We start from the raw sequence: 16295 nt of genomic DNA on the forward strand, positions 1-16295 counted from the left end.
TAATTATTCTACAGCCCAATTCAATATAGAAAACACTGTTTAACTTTGTTCATAGTGGGAATATGAGGATACAATGGAACGTTTACTACGCATAAGTCAGAATCTTCCTGTTTAAATAGATCTTTCTTCAACAAAAAAATTAAGATTTGCTTTTTGCCCTTCTGGTTTAAGCAACATGATGTTTATTATCTGACCCACCAGAAAGATCTTCACAATTGAGATTCCAGTATTACAGTTGACAACCTCACAATGTGAAATAATGTTTGAGAATAAAGTAAAATACAAGCAGAGAGACCTGGGTTCTCACTTTGCTTGGATCACAAATTAACTGGCACAGCCCTACTGAAACAATAACACTTCACCTGGTTTCTCAAAAATATCTTGTACTGGAATCAAGATGAGCTTGTAGTAATGATCCTAAGAAAACTAACTAGCAGTCTATCTGGTTCTATCTAAATGTCATGAGAATGTAATTTTTCTATAAACACTGTCCTTAAAATGTAGGATCAAGAGGAGGGGGAAAAAGCTGAACTGCCTACAACAGCTGAAATTCATAGCAATAATTAATCATCTGCAGTGCAAAAGGATCATCCACAGTAAATTACACTGAAAATTTTTGTTAAAGTAATATATGAAAAACCATTTTAACTTTAGCATTGCCAGAAGACACAATCCTTCTATAATAGCATTTTTGAATTATTTTAAATAAACTATGAATGTGTTCCAGTATGGAATATAAAATCAGGGAATACTGAGCTAGTTCAGAAATATGCTCAGACAATTCTGAAAAAATTACCCATTAAAGATCACAGGGAAACCATTACCAAACTGAAATATTAACATGGTATTGCAACTTTATTTTAAAGATAACAATATTGAACTCTTCAGCACAAGGAAGAGTTTGCATACTGTCCTGGAGTCTGTGACTTTTTAAATTAGAAAAACTTCACAAGTTAGAAATCAGACACACTTGTATTTCAGCTTTAGGGAAACAAAAGTCAGCTGAACTACAGGAGGAAAAAAACATTGAGAAATTGAGTGCTGACGGTGCTTGGACTGAACCCTTGGAAGGTATAAGCAATGAGCAGACTAATTTTTTTTTTTTAATTGTAAATTGACTGGGACTTACTAGCAAACAACATCCAGGACATCGGCATAAACATCTGCATACAACCCACTTCACTTCTGAAGTTTTATTTTCTTATCCAACCAATTCTAATAGAATCCCTGTTTCTCCATGGATACTTAGAATTACAGAATGACAATAACTGAAAGACGACAGACCAATTTTGGAATATTGTAACTGAAATAAACCAAGCAATCACAGTTGAATTTCAAACTACAACCTACAAAATGCAACATTATTTAGCAGTACCATCAAAATCAAAACCTGAATTACTGTTGCTCCCAAATTTATTAAGACTACCAGGTATCAGAAAGGAAAACAGAACTTTTTAAAATAAGACATATTAAGGGGAAAAATTTTAAAATTTGAATACAGTGATACAATAACAGGGATGGTCTTCATGTTAAAAGAAGAACATTAAAGGATAAATCTTCACTGAAATAAGTGGTTCTACCTTGACAGATTGGAAATGCAGATGCTTCAGTTTACATAAACTTTAAAGAAATAAAATTAATTGTTCGGCAATTCAGCTAATCTATCAGAAATATAATTGAAGCAAACAGTATATTATCTGCTGCTTTCCCTTGAGGTCCCCACATTTTCAGGTATACTGACAGCTTCTGCACAATTTCAACAGGATTATCAGTTTTGTTTTTAAAAACCTTCCACTGGAAAACTTAAGCACTCTTTCCCTCCCTCCAAACCCTTAGCAATTCCCATGGGACACTAATAAATGGATCTGCCATATGCAAGACCACAGATTCTACAGTGCTGCTATCAACACAGACACTTCAATCTGCAAGAAAATTTCCAGGACTGGAAAACATGAAGATAAACTGTCCTAAGCTCATTTATTATACTTATTTAACAATTCCAGCCCGTTGGGTTACCACTGAAGCATAACAAAACATTTATACCTGGTTGTACTTCACTAAATGGAGCCCAAAAAGGCCCAGGTGCAGCAAGGGGTCGCTCATTATTCCCTCCGCTGGGATGGCGGTTGTGCTTCCTCCAGGTATGTGGAGAGGTTGGTGGGGATTGCTGTGGTGAAACAACCGGAGATGTGGACTCCTAATAAAACAAAAGAATCTTTTAAGATTTTTACTACCTAAGTAAATACATAAAAGTCTATCTAAAACCATTATTTCTAGAAACAACCATCACTGCAGTTAAACTCTCAGACAGTGAAAATTTTAGTACTTATTAAAATGAGGGAGCAGGAGAAGTCAGGTACAGTATAACTAGGACTGAACACATTTACATCAAACAATGTAATCTAATATATTTTTAACTTGGCATTCTTTAAACAACAGCAATGCTGAGTTAAATGGCTTAGATACAGAGGAAACTAGATTATAGGATTCACTTTCATTTCTGATAAAAGTTACATTTGAAACCAGGTCTCAAAAGAAATACTTACTGTGCAATTTATTATCATATCAAATGCTAATCAAATGATTCACAGTTATTTACTTTCATTTAAAACAAACCAGAATTAAGGATTGATGAGAAAAAAATCACCAAGTAGGACATTTGATTTTTTTAATATGCAAAAACACAAAATCAATTTTTTAAAAAGAATGGTGCCAGCTAAGATATACTTTTCTGCTGTACAAGGCAATGTTGCCATAATGCTAAGGCTCACACTTCTCTTTAATCCCATTCTATACCATACTCTTCTTGAACACGTGGCAAAAAAGAGAATCACATGTGCAATTTCTACATGGAATCAATTCTCATAAGACATTCAGATTACCACTTTACCTCATTTCAAATAAAATATAAAGGAAAAAAAATTATATTGTACCAAGTATTCATGTAGTAGAAAGTAATTTCTTCCCTATATCATTATATTTTGAAATTCTTGTTTGCCAGTTCTCCCAATTTGAACTGAACTGTATTAGTAAAAACAAGGAAAAAAGCAAATCTTGAACTCCAAATATCCTGAAAAGTAATAACAAAGCCAAAAACCTCAAAATCTGTGTCAGTAGTACACAAAGTTTGGTACTCTATCTAAACAGGTGTTAGCATATTATCAAGTACCAACAGACAGACTGAATGTAGGCTTCCCCAAAATTACCCAAACTGATTTACTCTGCCTAATATTCAAAGACCATTAAGCTTTTTCAAAAATATTACACCTATGAAAGTCTGAAAGTTATTTTAAAAGTTAGAAAGCAAGGTATATTCTAAAAGTATATGCATCCTAACAAAAAAGCTTTAGAGCCACAATGACTGTTAATTTAATTTAATATGTTGATGTAAACTTCTGCCTTTTTTTTGCCCTCTGATTTTCCTACTCCTTGTGAAGCGAAGCCATCTTGGTTGATTCTGCAGATGAGGTATTTTCTGGAAGTTCTGACCATCAAGTCAGATTTCCTCCACTATGTTTCTAGGCCACAAGATTTCAAACTTTCTATTACAAGCATTTAAATCATGCTCATACATACTGGCAAAGAGTTTTACAAAATGACTGGGAGCGATACTAATTCAGTTCAGCTTTTAACTGAGGCATCAGCTGACTGCACAGTCTGTGTTACTGCTCCTCCACAGTACCTCCATCAACTCAATATACTTTTTTTTGTTGCAGGTACATGCCTTTGTGAAATGTGCCTGAAGATTTCTCTTTATTGCATTTAGTTAACAGATTTATTTTCAATGGCATGATGTTCTTATCCTCACCGGTACATGGAGACAAGAGGGGAAGGAGTCAGGGTTTTCGGAGTGCCACTTGCAGGTTTGAAAATGGAACTGAGGTTGAATGGCTACTGTGCTTAGCATTGTGCAACAGGTGATAGGAAAACCTTGACACTGCATCACTTAAATCAATGAAAAGCTCCCTCTTTAATTAGCTTTTATACACGCCATCTTTCATCAAACAAGATTTGAGGGATGTTTGAATTTTTCAGACAAAACATCATGGAGTAAATGTAGAGAAAGCTACGCTCGGACACAGATGTTATTCATTTAACCCAGTACTCTTACAAATTAGATGGTCCAGAAAGACACAGAAGAAAACCTGAGGCAACAAATGTTTGATAGTCTACCTAGAGGAAACAGCTCACTAGAGTTACTTCTAGTAACTGCATGTGAACATTAAAACTTGACACACAGTCGTCATGAAGCAGCCCTGCCCTAGGCTGGGAACTGTGACTCTTCAGTAAGCCTCTGCCTAACAGCTGGTCTTATGCTGCTGGCACAGGAAAGAATTGTAAATAAATTGTAATTTCAATTATTCTAAATCTTTACTATACATGTGGTTTGTGTGATTCTGTAAAGCATGTAGTGACAGTAATCGGATCATCAGAAGCACAAACATGGGAAATAATTAACTTTGTCCTCAGCAGGCAAAACAACATTATATCAGAATTCTGAACATTTACAGACTTCCCATAATTGATTTGGAGCTTACTGACTCCAAAAATAATTAAACAGCAAGAGCACATCACCAGCTTTGATGACAAACTTCTGGAAGGTGGACAGCTGTACTGTCATTATAAGTCACACATTCCCAAACCAGTTTAAACTCAATTTAGACAGCATTGCTCTGGCACCATCCTTCCCCTGCACAATCCTAGTCACTCACAAATACCACTCATGGCATAGATTCACCCAGCTAACTAGAATCTTAAGAGAGCTAAAACCCTTAGGTGTTTTTTTAAAACATATTTATATATACACACGCAAATATGTGTGTATATAGCAAATGTCTTGGCCAAAATGCTGATAGCTTGATGCAAGTGTAAAGAAGGAAGATGAAAGCCAAAAAAGGCTGGGGAGGAAGCAGGACAGAAGAAATACTGACCCCCATTCTAAAGCAGCCATGGGAAACACAATGAGTAGAGATTTACTGAAACGGCAATTATATACAGGTTCATTTACCCCTTGTATATAGGTTATTAATTATGTATCTGCCTTTACACTGGATAAAAAGTTACCGGTTTTATGTAGAAAACATAGTTTATTGTACAGTTTCTACTTCAGTTTTGTCTTGAGCTTCACACGTCTACTAAAGAGTCAGAGTAGTTTTATCAGAACCAACTTTACCCTCAGCTGCAATGCACATTTGCATAAAGTGAGAGTGTTTTTGAGAGTTTATGAAAGCGTTTGTTGCAACAGAGCAAGTAGGGTTCTTTGCTTTCACCTGTCTGATCTACTAATATAAGAAATTAATCTTCAAAGCTTGAAAAATCCAGAATCAGATTTTTAAAAGATAATTAGGATACAGAACCTAACTTATCTTCTCTCCCAAACTGTAGCATCTAAGAACAGTTTGCATTATTTAGCTTACTGGTAGCTCAGTCATTTGAAGTTACCCGCCTGATCTCTTTGGGAACTTTGAAAATTTTACTGTGTCTGCACAGTGTAGTAGATATTTATTAGATCAGCTACTATTACTATTAAAACCTTACTTTAATAATTTTTTTAGTATTTTCCATGCAATTACATTTAAACTACTACCTTCCATTTTCCCTCTCAACATATCTCAATAAAAATCAGAGCAATTACAACATTTTGTATTTTACTATGTTAAGCCACTTATTTTATCTCTTTAAATGATTCCAGAAAATATCTTAATAAAAGCATGTTGACATAAATAGTTAACATTTTCATGTTAAATCAAACTAATGAGGACATCTTTGTCGATAACTAATTAAAAAAATGTTATAGCTACCAGGCAAAAGTTAAGCTGCGCATCTTAATTAAGAAAAAAAAATCACGTTTAAAAACATCGTAAAAAAGCATTTTTGTCAGACTGGAATTACAAAACTGAGACCTGAAGTACTCGTAACTTGGATATTTTTGAACTGACAAGAAGTTACTAAAAATAGCATGTTAATTAAAAAAGGTGGTACAATATATGACTAAAGGAAGAGCCTTAGTACAGATATCGAATAAACTGGCTTAAGGCAGCACATTATTGTGCTAAAGGGACAATACCGTCCAGAGGGTTCTCAGCCTGACAAGGGCATTATAAGCATACATGAGACAAATGAGATTATAAACCTTTTCCCGTGTTGCACACATCAGGCCAGAAGAAAACTGCCTTACAAGAATTCCAGAGGCAATGAAGCCAGACATGATATCTCAAGAATAGTTTTAAAAGTGTTGTGATCCGGGTCCTGACACCACTCAGCCTGCTTATGAGTTAGTCACCAGATCCATCATGAGAAAATATTTATTTAGAGAGGGCAACTGCACTGTAGAACCCAGGTTTTTTTAATCAACTGCCTTCACACCAAACAACAAAACAGCCCAAGGTTCAATGAGAACATCTCCACTTGAGCACTATATATTTTTCAAGGCAGGATGTGTGGTTCAGCCAACTGAGGAAAATAATAATTAAACCAGAGACAAATGAAAAAGGGATCAATCACAGCATGAGAAACGATACTGGTGTTTTTGTGATTTCCTCAACAAAGAAGCTGCACTACATTTAACCTGAAGCTGAGCATTACCTCAGTAGGGTGTCATACAGGATAGTTCCAACAATGTGGAGATTAATACAAGGATCTAAGGTGTAAAAGAACTGGCTACAGAAGGGGCAGAGCCGGATTGTATTAGAATGGGAATTACAACATTGAAGGGAAGTTTCTAATAATGCTCTTGAATGACTGGTTCGGACAATAACCTCATTTGATACTTTAGGTAACCAATTATGCACACTACATAGCATGCTTACAAATTGTAACAACAAATGTAAGGCAGCAGACAGATGGATCCCTTTCAGGACATAGGGAACAGTCAGCTGTCAAATTTTAAAATACAAAATACAGTTTTTCTTGCATAATGAATGTTACTACCAAAGGCCATAAAGAGAAGACTGGATGCACAGGTCAGACCCCTACAGTATGTCAAGTATGACAGATCTGCTTTATTCACAGCTGCCAAGGTATAGGAGGTGAGACACATCAAGCAAAAACAGGAAAGAATCCTACCAAATAGTATTAATACTGGTGAAATATCACTTGGAACAAGAAATACAAATGTAGCAAAATATTTTCAATAAATGCAAATTCAAATTGGATGACAAGCAGAGAAGGATTAAGGATTACTAGTAACGACTTTATGAAATGAAACTGAGACTATGGATTGTTTTGTCAAGCAAAACAGAGCTAAAGTGGAATGCAATAGTTTTCCAGTAAATACTGGTAGTGCCCTGCAGCAAATACTAATGACAAAGTTGTTAAATGAATAGGCTGAGTTAAGTGGGAATTCCCACCATACTCCCATGATTATTCCTACTAAGGCCCTGGAATAGTTTTTCCCAACAAAGCCAGTGTGGAATAAAAGGCTTTGCAGTTTCAAGAGAGAGCCCTGATCTTTTCAAAAACTTCTTATAATAATAAAATGACATATGAGATCTTTTCCAGTTCTGTGCTTGTAAACCAGGTATATTTTATCTGAAATTACCTGTTCAATCAACAAAACAGAAGTGCAAGAAACAAACTACCAGAACTACTGGCAGAACCTTAAAATCACACTAGTTTTCATACAGTTGAAAGAATTGAAAGGATCAAATTCTGTCTGCTACAGGTACCAAATTTGAGCTTCTCCTCCTAAGGCTGCACTGACAGCACTAAATCAATATGATCTGGAGTGCCAATAATATGCTTAATGCACCCATAGGCAGAGGAGCACTTTCAGCTTTACCTTTTGGTTTCACAGGAGTATAGCAAGTTTCAGCCTGTGTTTGTCACATAGGTGTTTTTCAAATGTTAAAGTCTCAGTATCTATTGAAGCTAAATATCCCCTTTCCTGAAAAAGAGGTAAAAGTATCCTAAAGCAGCACCTGATCAACATCAGATCATACTAAAAAAACCTGGAAAAGGTATTTGTTTTTTGGCTTTAACAGCAAAACACAAAACATCTCCAACACTGAGAAAATTTCGTCACTTGTAAGCTACCTTCAGAAGACACAAAATTCTTCCTAATCTCAACACTGCTGCTCTTCTATGAAAGTTTTCAGTACTCTAATATTTTCCTATGTCACCAAAGTGCTTGTATAGATGTCACATTGTCAGCAGAAGTGCTCAAATCTACTTAGACTCTATTTTACAGGAATAGGAATTCTTTCAGAAGGAAAAAAAACATTCACTCAGTGTTTTATCTCCACTAGAATGTGCAGTTAACATGCTATCCAGTGAGTGATGGAGTCTTTCATTACTCAGCTAGACTCCTATAATCAGTTCTGCAGCTTCCATGACAGCTGAGCATGACTCCAGTCACTTTCTAACAATATTAGAAACATATAAACTTCTGCCTAGTGCTATATTTATAAATTACAAAAACTACCACAAAATCATTTATAGCTACTCTTTGGAAACGCAACCTAACTGCTATTTCCTGATTCCCTGCCTCCAAGTAAAGTTCATTGAGGGAACTGCTGAAATAATGCATTGAAAAAGAAATAGCTTTACCTAGAACATTTCAGTAGACAGCATACTGTGTAAAGTTCTTCTACATAAATTATTCGTGATTATGAGATATTATACTATGCATGACAAATCTCACCAATACAGAAAGCTGCATATAAATGAACCAGTTTTTAAAGACGAATATTAAGATACGTTATGATGCCATACAAAAAATACTTCAGCCATAGCATTTTAAGAAATCAATGTATTTTCAAGTGCTGGTCACATTCTCAAAGCCACAAACAGTTTAAGAAAAAACAAACCCTCACATTTGCTAATGGAGAATCTAACAAGTACATGATAAGCTCCAGGAGTGAAATATCCAAGCTTAACTGACATACTCCTCCAGAAAGAAGAGTGATCCCTAGGAAGATGACATATTGTGATTTACTTGTCAGACTTCATCTCTTCAAATACTTTTCAGTCAAAAAGGTGGCATGAGAATTCAGAATCTGAAACTCTTTCTAGATTTTATAAATCTGAATGGTATCTCCAGGTCAAGATAACTAAATCAGCAATTTCCATGAAAACATGGATAAAAGCAGTACCCATCTTTTATAAAACAAACCAATTAGAGTATTTTTATGGTTAAGTGAGAAACCTGGGCTCAAGCTCCTTTTTCAGTTTATTTCTAAGCTGGTATCTGAATCACTAAGTATTAGATTGGGACAATAAGAGTGCTTGAATGGTTTATTGTACAGAAATGCAGCATTAGCCATAGATTGTTCAGCTTTACAACAGGATGCACAATTAGACAATACTTCCCTGATGTTCTAGACTGTGAAACTTAAAACTGCTGGACTCAACGCTGTGCTGTCTGCTACATTTGTTCCAAACCTGCTTTCTGCGCCAGATTACTCCAAGGGCTGAGATACAGAGTTTCTTTATTCTGAAGATCCCAGACAGACTTGTGTAAAAAAGAGATACCAAGTTGCTTTTATCAGACAAAACAGAGAAATTAAATTGGGATGCACAAACACTTTTGGGAATATGTGGCTTCTTTATTCTGAACTTGAAGACCTCAAACACCAGATTTACTTTTCTTTTTGTTATTTTAACATTATGCCACTACAGATTCCTGTACCAAATTACAACTGTTCACTAAATAAACTCAACATCATGATGGAAGCCTATAAAACACAGTTTCAATCCCACCAAAACCTCACAATCAGACTTAGGAAATCTGCAATGTGCAAAGTGCTCGGTAGCTCTCTCAAACACACCTAACCAAAACCTGACAGCAAAAAGCTATCTTGAGACCTACTGCTAGCTCTTTTTTCATTATATTCCCCATCTTCTCTTTGAAAGAAAGGAAGTGGCAGCCAAACACTGACTATGGATTTCCTCTAGTAATTTACTTTTTCTTTATATTGGATCAGTCTGGGCTATTTCCATAGAGACTAATAAATGTTTATGAGTGATTCCTTGATTCCCGCAGAGACTATGGGACATTTGCAAGTTCCCCAATTCTTTACAAAATGAGCCCAGAAAAAAGGCACACCATGGGGAAGAAAAAGGTCATTAAATACATATACCCAGCAAAATTTAGCATTTGTACTCGGCTCTTGTTTGTAGAAAAGACAAATCAGGAAGGATTTCCCCATGGACAAAGAGCATCAAGACTGTAAACCCAAGGAATTGTCTACGAGAAGGCACAGAGTTGTAAGTCTCTATAGTTTTCATTAATTCAGACATCTTGCCCCTGAAGATGGAAGAACCAGTGAACAAAAAATAACCAGTGTTCTCATTAGTAAAACATAAGAAAAAGCTATTTGAAAACTTTGGTCTGTTTTTCTGGTTCTCATTGTCTCTCCTTAACAGTTAAACTGCTGAACAACAAAACATGAGGCAGAGAAAAGCAACTGTGAAAATTTAGAGAATTTTTTTCTAAATACAATATTTCAGATTTGCATGTATTGAAGCACGCTGAAGGACTAGAAATTCAGTCTTCCACGGCACTCAGTACCACTATTCCAGTGACCAGGAAACTGATGGGAAAGATTTAATAAACAAGCTATTAATACCATAATGACTACAACTATATATTTGCCATCCTAAGTTACACACTGAATTTCTTTTCTGTCTCAATTCTTTGTCCATTTCTGCCAATATTTTAAACACAGACTTTAAGACCTCATAATAAATGTCTCCTTACATGCAAGTATTTCAGAGGCAGATATGGTCTTTGTGTATAATATATGTAATATTTTAAAGAAACTATATTAAAAGTAACCTAGCTTAGAAGCCTTATCAAATTGACATCTACACACCAAAACAGTGATTAAGAATCCCATTTAATCTTTTAAGTTAATTTACCTGTTGATCAGTTGATGTACGCTGCTGAACTGCATCATGGCTCACAGAGCCTTTTTTGACTTGTATCCTGCCAGGTGGAGGAGGAGGAATCACACCTGAATATGAAGCTGGGTTATCAGCATCTGAGGAATACAAGGCTGTGTGTCTTGACTCTTGTTCATTCTTTGACACAACAAATCTGGGAAGAGGGAGGTCCTTTACTGTTAAAAAAACACAAAGCAGGACATTCACTATACATAAATATGATGTTTAAAAATAAAAACACTGTCCTATTTTGAAGTTAAAATTTCTCATGTGACTCAATTCCTTACACACTGAGACTGCTGCTATAGTCAAGCCAACACTTGGCAGCTGGAAAAAGCAAATATCTATTCTGCATTAGACTTCAGGATTCTGCTGCCCAAGTTCTGACTTTGGCACACTTACTTCAAAGATTACTTCATATTGCTCCATCACAGCTTTGCACCACAACTGTGCATTAAATGCAGCAGCAACCAGATAACCTGGATTTAGCTCATTTTTTTGTTAGATTTGTCAACATTTCATTACTGAAGCATGATTTTCAAAATTTTTCTACCATCTCTAACACATATCAAGAACTAGGGTCTTCATATAGAATGCTTCATCAGCAAAACAAATGCTAAAATACTGCACCATATTCAGCATTATCTTTTGGTGAGCTAATGTCACGTTCATATTTACAAAACATAACATAATCTAGTCATACCAAGAGTGTGACTATTGCTTAAACACATCTATGCATACTTTTCTACAACAAAAACTAAATTAGCTCGTTTGGAATACTGGAAATACAACTGGAAATATTCCAATGTCACTCAGTTGATATGAGCAACTAAAATGCAAAGTTTCTACAAAACGCTAGGAAGCCCATTAGCTTAATGTAGCATGGTTCAGAGTAGCCCAACAGAGAAATGAGACTATATAAACCTTCAATTTCCCACTGCAAGATCTCTACCATTTTTCTCCCAACTGCAATCTTCTTAGTGTTCCACTTTGAATAAACATAAATTGTGAATTTGCTGTACAGTTTATCTGGAAATTATGCCTCCAACACAAAACAAAATTACAAGCATGGCTCAAATTTAATTTCTCTTGCTGATTGCTGACGTAAATTACTTCTGGTACTGAGAATGAGTCAGTGGTACTACAACTATATTAAAATACAAGCTGAAATTGCATACTGTTTATTACATGTGCATTGTACCCCATGCTGCAGCAGGAAAGTAACACAACTAAACAGCAAACCATGGCCAGCCAAAAAGTGAAAAAAGCCATTGCATACAAGTGAAAATCTGCAAAACCAGGAAAATACAGACAGCAGATGATCCAACTGACACAGGAGAAATCTGTGCTATTGGCTGTGCCAGCACAAGTCACAAAATAATAGAGAACTCAAAAGAAACACAAAATATTCTACTGTCTTCTTTAAAAGCAAGACTAGATAAATATAGGTTTGTTTAGCTGTACTAAGTTCCTACGTGACTAACCTGCTATTTTTACCTCTCTCCTCTCTGACTTTTTCCAGTAACAGCAGAAAAATCTCATTTCAACACTACAATATTTGTTACCATTCAGAAATCCCTCAATTATAAATGGGAGGGCTGTCATGAATGGAACTAAGCCTTGATATTGAGTATATTAAAGAGTTCTCTGTACTCTTCATGCCCACATACTTCCTAATATTTTTTCCACCAAAACCTGTGTTTCATACTTAAAAAATAAATTTTGCTTTGAAATAGACACTGCTTATTCATGTGTCAATTTTTAGCTTCCTGGAAGGAAAATCTTCTGGGACAAAGGAACAACAGCTTTGGAGGCTTGTAGCATAATAACTAATGCCAGTACTCTTACTCTACTGCCCATCTGAGTAATCAAAAGAGTACTTAATCAGTTGGACTACACTTATGTTAGACCTAGTATTTAAAATTTGACTGAGTTTCCAGTCAGCAATTCAGATAAAGCAAATTCCTTGTCTACTGGCAAGACACACAAAAAAAACAAAAGGAAAAAGTACAAAGGTGAAGGAAATTCCCATGTTAAAAGAATGAAGAAAATTAAGAAAATCAATCCCTAAAACATGCAAGAAAAACATGCATAAAATTGAGAGTTAAAAAGCAAATGTCCCAAAATATAAGCTTTCACTAATTTTAAATGTCTGAAGAGACAAAGAGCATACAGCTTAGTTTGGGATGGCTCTAACACTTCATCTTCAAGACATCTTGGAGATGGAAATGTGCAGAACTAAGTTAGCAAAGCTCAGAATAATTTTATCAGCCTGCTGCATTTTAGTTGTTGAGTTAGCTGTTACAACAACACTTGAATCATTCTAGAAGCAGGAAATTCATAGATAGGACTGGAACCACTGCAACCAAGGCAACAGACCATAGCTAAAAACAGTTAGGGTAAAAATAAATGTTCTCTCTATTGTACTTGGTGTATTTTGTAGCCTTGGAACCAGTTACAGAAAATTATTCCTAGAAGTTCAAAAATCATTACAAGTATTTCTAATATTGTCATGAATCAAGAAAATGATCAACATGAAATTGAAGTTCCAATTGCTGTTAACTCTTTAGCAACATATTTTATATTTTGAAATTAACTCTGTACCTTCGTTTAATTCTTTCTTTCAAAATTCTTGTGATTTCTCTTTTTTTTTTAACAGAAAAGCTCCATCTGGTTAAGGTACCTTGCATTAAAATAAAACCAAGATTATAAAATCCCTGAAAAAAGTCTACATATAGATTTGTCTTTCCCTTCTCCAACAGGCATTTTATGAGAAATTCCACAATTGTTTGATCAAGTTCTAATTTTATCAGTATTAATAGTTGAAAGTTCTTTTTCCAGCTTTCTGATTTTAGGGCATTCTGCTACAACTTGCTAAGGCTTTAGTTTAGGGAACACATCAGGAAAACAGTGTGTTTATAAACACACAGTGGCTTATAAACAGAAAGGGACTTGAATACAAGCAAAATGTTGACTAAAACAATGCACTTTTCCAAAAAGCTACAATACCCCATGAAATCAGTATAAACAGTTTGTATGAGCCTAGAATAAACATAACTGTGAAAGTATACACAGTGATTCATTTCTTTTTTATACCTTTGTCAAATACTTCAGTCATATCAGATTGTTTTTCACAGTCTCCTTAATTGCTGTTTAATCTATATCCTTTAGACATAAAAACCTCCTAAGACTCCTTTTATTTACTAGCATATAAAAATCACAGCATTATTCTACAGACATGAAATCTATTAGGAAAGTCACTCTAAGGCAAAACCATGCTCCAAAGATATTTTTAGCTTGTGAGTTGTGTACGATAATGCACAGGCTATAGTGCCTTAAAACTCATTACTTCATCCTCCTAAGTCTCTTTTCATCTTACAGAACAACAAGGACATGGATCCACTTATCGCATTCAGAAGGCTACAGGAGAGCCTCACATTAAAGCTCTTCCTGCAGCTCTAAACTATCTTTCTAGAGTAAGCCTTCCTCCTGTTTCACCTATTTCACCACCCACACCACAGCTGATCTTTGAAGACCTTTGAAAATAGGGTAACAGGTAATTTGGCTGACAATAGACTTCAGAGATCTTTTACAGGTCATGTTTTTCACTAGGAAAAAATCTTAAACTAATCTTCATATTGGCTCTTAGAAGGGAAAAAACTGTCAAACCAAGTGCAAAGAAATGTAATGTTCGAAAACATAACCTTCTGTTTGTCACAAGCAAGGCTTTGGAAACCCAGCAGCTACAAAAGCCTGCAAATGCTGCATTCTTCTTCTCCCTCCAGTTTACATCACTCCTCTCAGTCCTTCACTCAGAGGACATGGCACACAATTTCTCACATCAGTAATCTATAGAATTAACTTGCTCCTACGTAGCAAGGTACAAGTTGCTCATTCGTCCCACGGTGAATGCAATACTTATTCAATGAGTAAGGTATTTCAACTTGTATTTACTGCACAGTAAGGAAATACTCTCTCAGTTTCTCCACATTTTAAAATTATCAACACAGATAAAGACATATCCCACTAATTTACAAGGGTACTCTGTAGGAGTATGTAAGACAACTACCAATAATTGCACTCAGCAGCTCAATCCCCCCTCCCCCAGTCCTGTGGTTTACCTGTATTTAAGCTTTCCACTCTTAGAGGGAGACCAGATTGGGCCACAGCAACAAGTTTCAAAGCAATGTAAAATTGACTTCTTCCAAAATAGCCAAGTCTTGTTGCACCACAGAGCTCCATAATCTGAAATGAAACACAGTTACTTAGGGAACGAAATTTTAAACACAACAGCTATACAGATTTCAAACATTTCAGAGCAGCATGCCATGTTTTCCAACATACTGAGTGCCTCCTGCTCCACAATGATAACCTACAATCTTACTGAAGGGCATTCCAGCTTGTGCCAGGTCACTGATAAGATACTAAGCATGACACACTCCAAATCAGACTCAGAGCTAAATGATCCAGACTGCCTTTTTATCTACTGAGTAGTCTCATCTAGACAGCAGCGCTCCAAATGAGACACAAAGATGCTCTTGGAATACCACAGTGAAACACTTGTTGAAGTCAATGTAGACGGCATCACTGCTTCTCTTTCCTCAACCACAGCTCCAGACAATCTGGTGGACAAGGTACTCTTGGTAATCCTAATTACTGTTTTCACCTTCATATGCCTAGAAATGGCTTCTAAACAGACTGGCTCCACAATTCCTCAGGGACCAAACTGCAGCTGACCATGCAGTTCCCCAAACAAATCTTCCTTGACATTCCTGAAGATGACTGCAACATCTTTCTCCAGTCATTGAGATGCAACCCTGATTTCCACAACTATTCAAAGAGAAACGTGGCTTGCAAGAACATTAGCTAGCTCTCTCAATATGCTCAGAAGGATCCCATCTAATCCCATGGACTTGATATTTCTCTAGAGACCCATCATTGTTTTATAATACTACTAGTTTCTCTCTTTCAATCTCATTTCAGGCACAGAAATCCATGAGACTTCGCCTGTGACCATCACAGTGCAGAGAATCTCACACTAATTTACATCCATGGGCATTAACTTCTGTCCTCACCAGTTCTGAGTACAGAGGAGCCCTAGTTGCAGGCAAGTTCCAGCTGAAGAAGCGAAGTTTCACACAACAATAACTGAGCCACTCAATGCACAAAGCTGTTAGCCTGTGTGCTTCAGCACCACCGGATCAGAAAACAGACTTCAGTAACTCTATCCAATGAATCAGACGGGTTTACCAACTACAACTGAGCCAGATGCAGCTCAACAAAAAACTACTTGGTTATCTCCTTGCCATGCACCAGCATTCTGGAACCTCATGAAAATTAGCTGCTGTAAAACCCATCACAGGAAGGTGCAGGAAGTTGACAAACACTTAGTTCCAAAAAAGTCACAAGAG

General features: G+C 36.0%; 1 protein-coding gene across 10 annotated transcripts in view; it reads right to left on the minus strand.

The window, feature by feature from the left end:
- Window positions 1-16295, minus strand: part of REPS1 (RALBP1 associated Eps domain containing 1) — a 61803-nt gene that overhangs the window by 31115 nt on the left and 14393 nt on the right. For all 10 annotated transcript variants that reach the window (XM_030946545.1, XM_030946542.1, XM_030946541.1 and 7 more), the window contains exons 2-4: window positions 15006-15129; window positions 10861-11060; window positions 2044-2197 (exon numbers count right to left, since the gene is read on the minus strand). In XM_030946545.1, coding sequence (XP_030802405.1) covers window positions 2044-2197; window positions 10861-11060; window positions 15006-15129 — 478 coding nt within the window. The remainder of the gene's footprint in view (window positions 1-2043; window positions 2198-10860; window positions 11061-15005; window positions 15130-16295) is intronic.

The sequence above is a fragment of the Camarhynchus parvulus genome, chromosome 3, assembly GCF_901933205.1.
Source record: "Camarhynchus parvulus chromosome 3, STF_HiC, whole genome shotgun sequence".
Classification (NCBI taxonomy): Eukaryota; Metazoa; Chordata; class Aves; order Passeriformes; family Thraupidae; genus Camarhynchus; species Camarhynchus parvulus.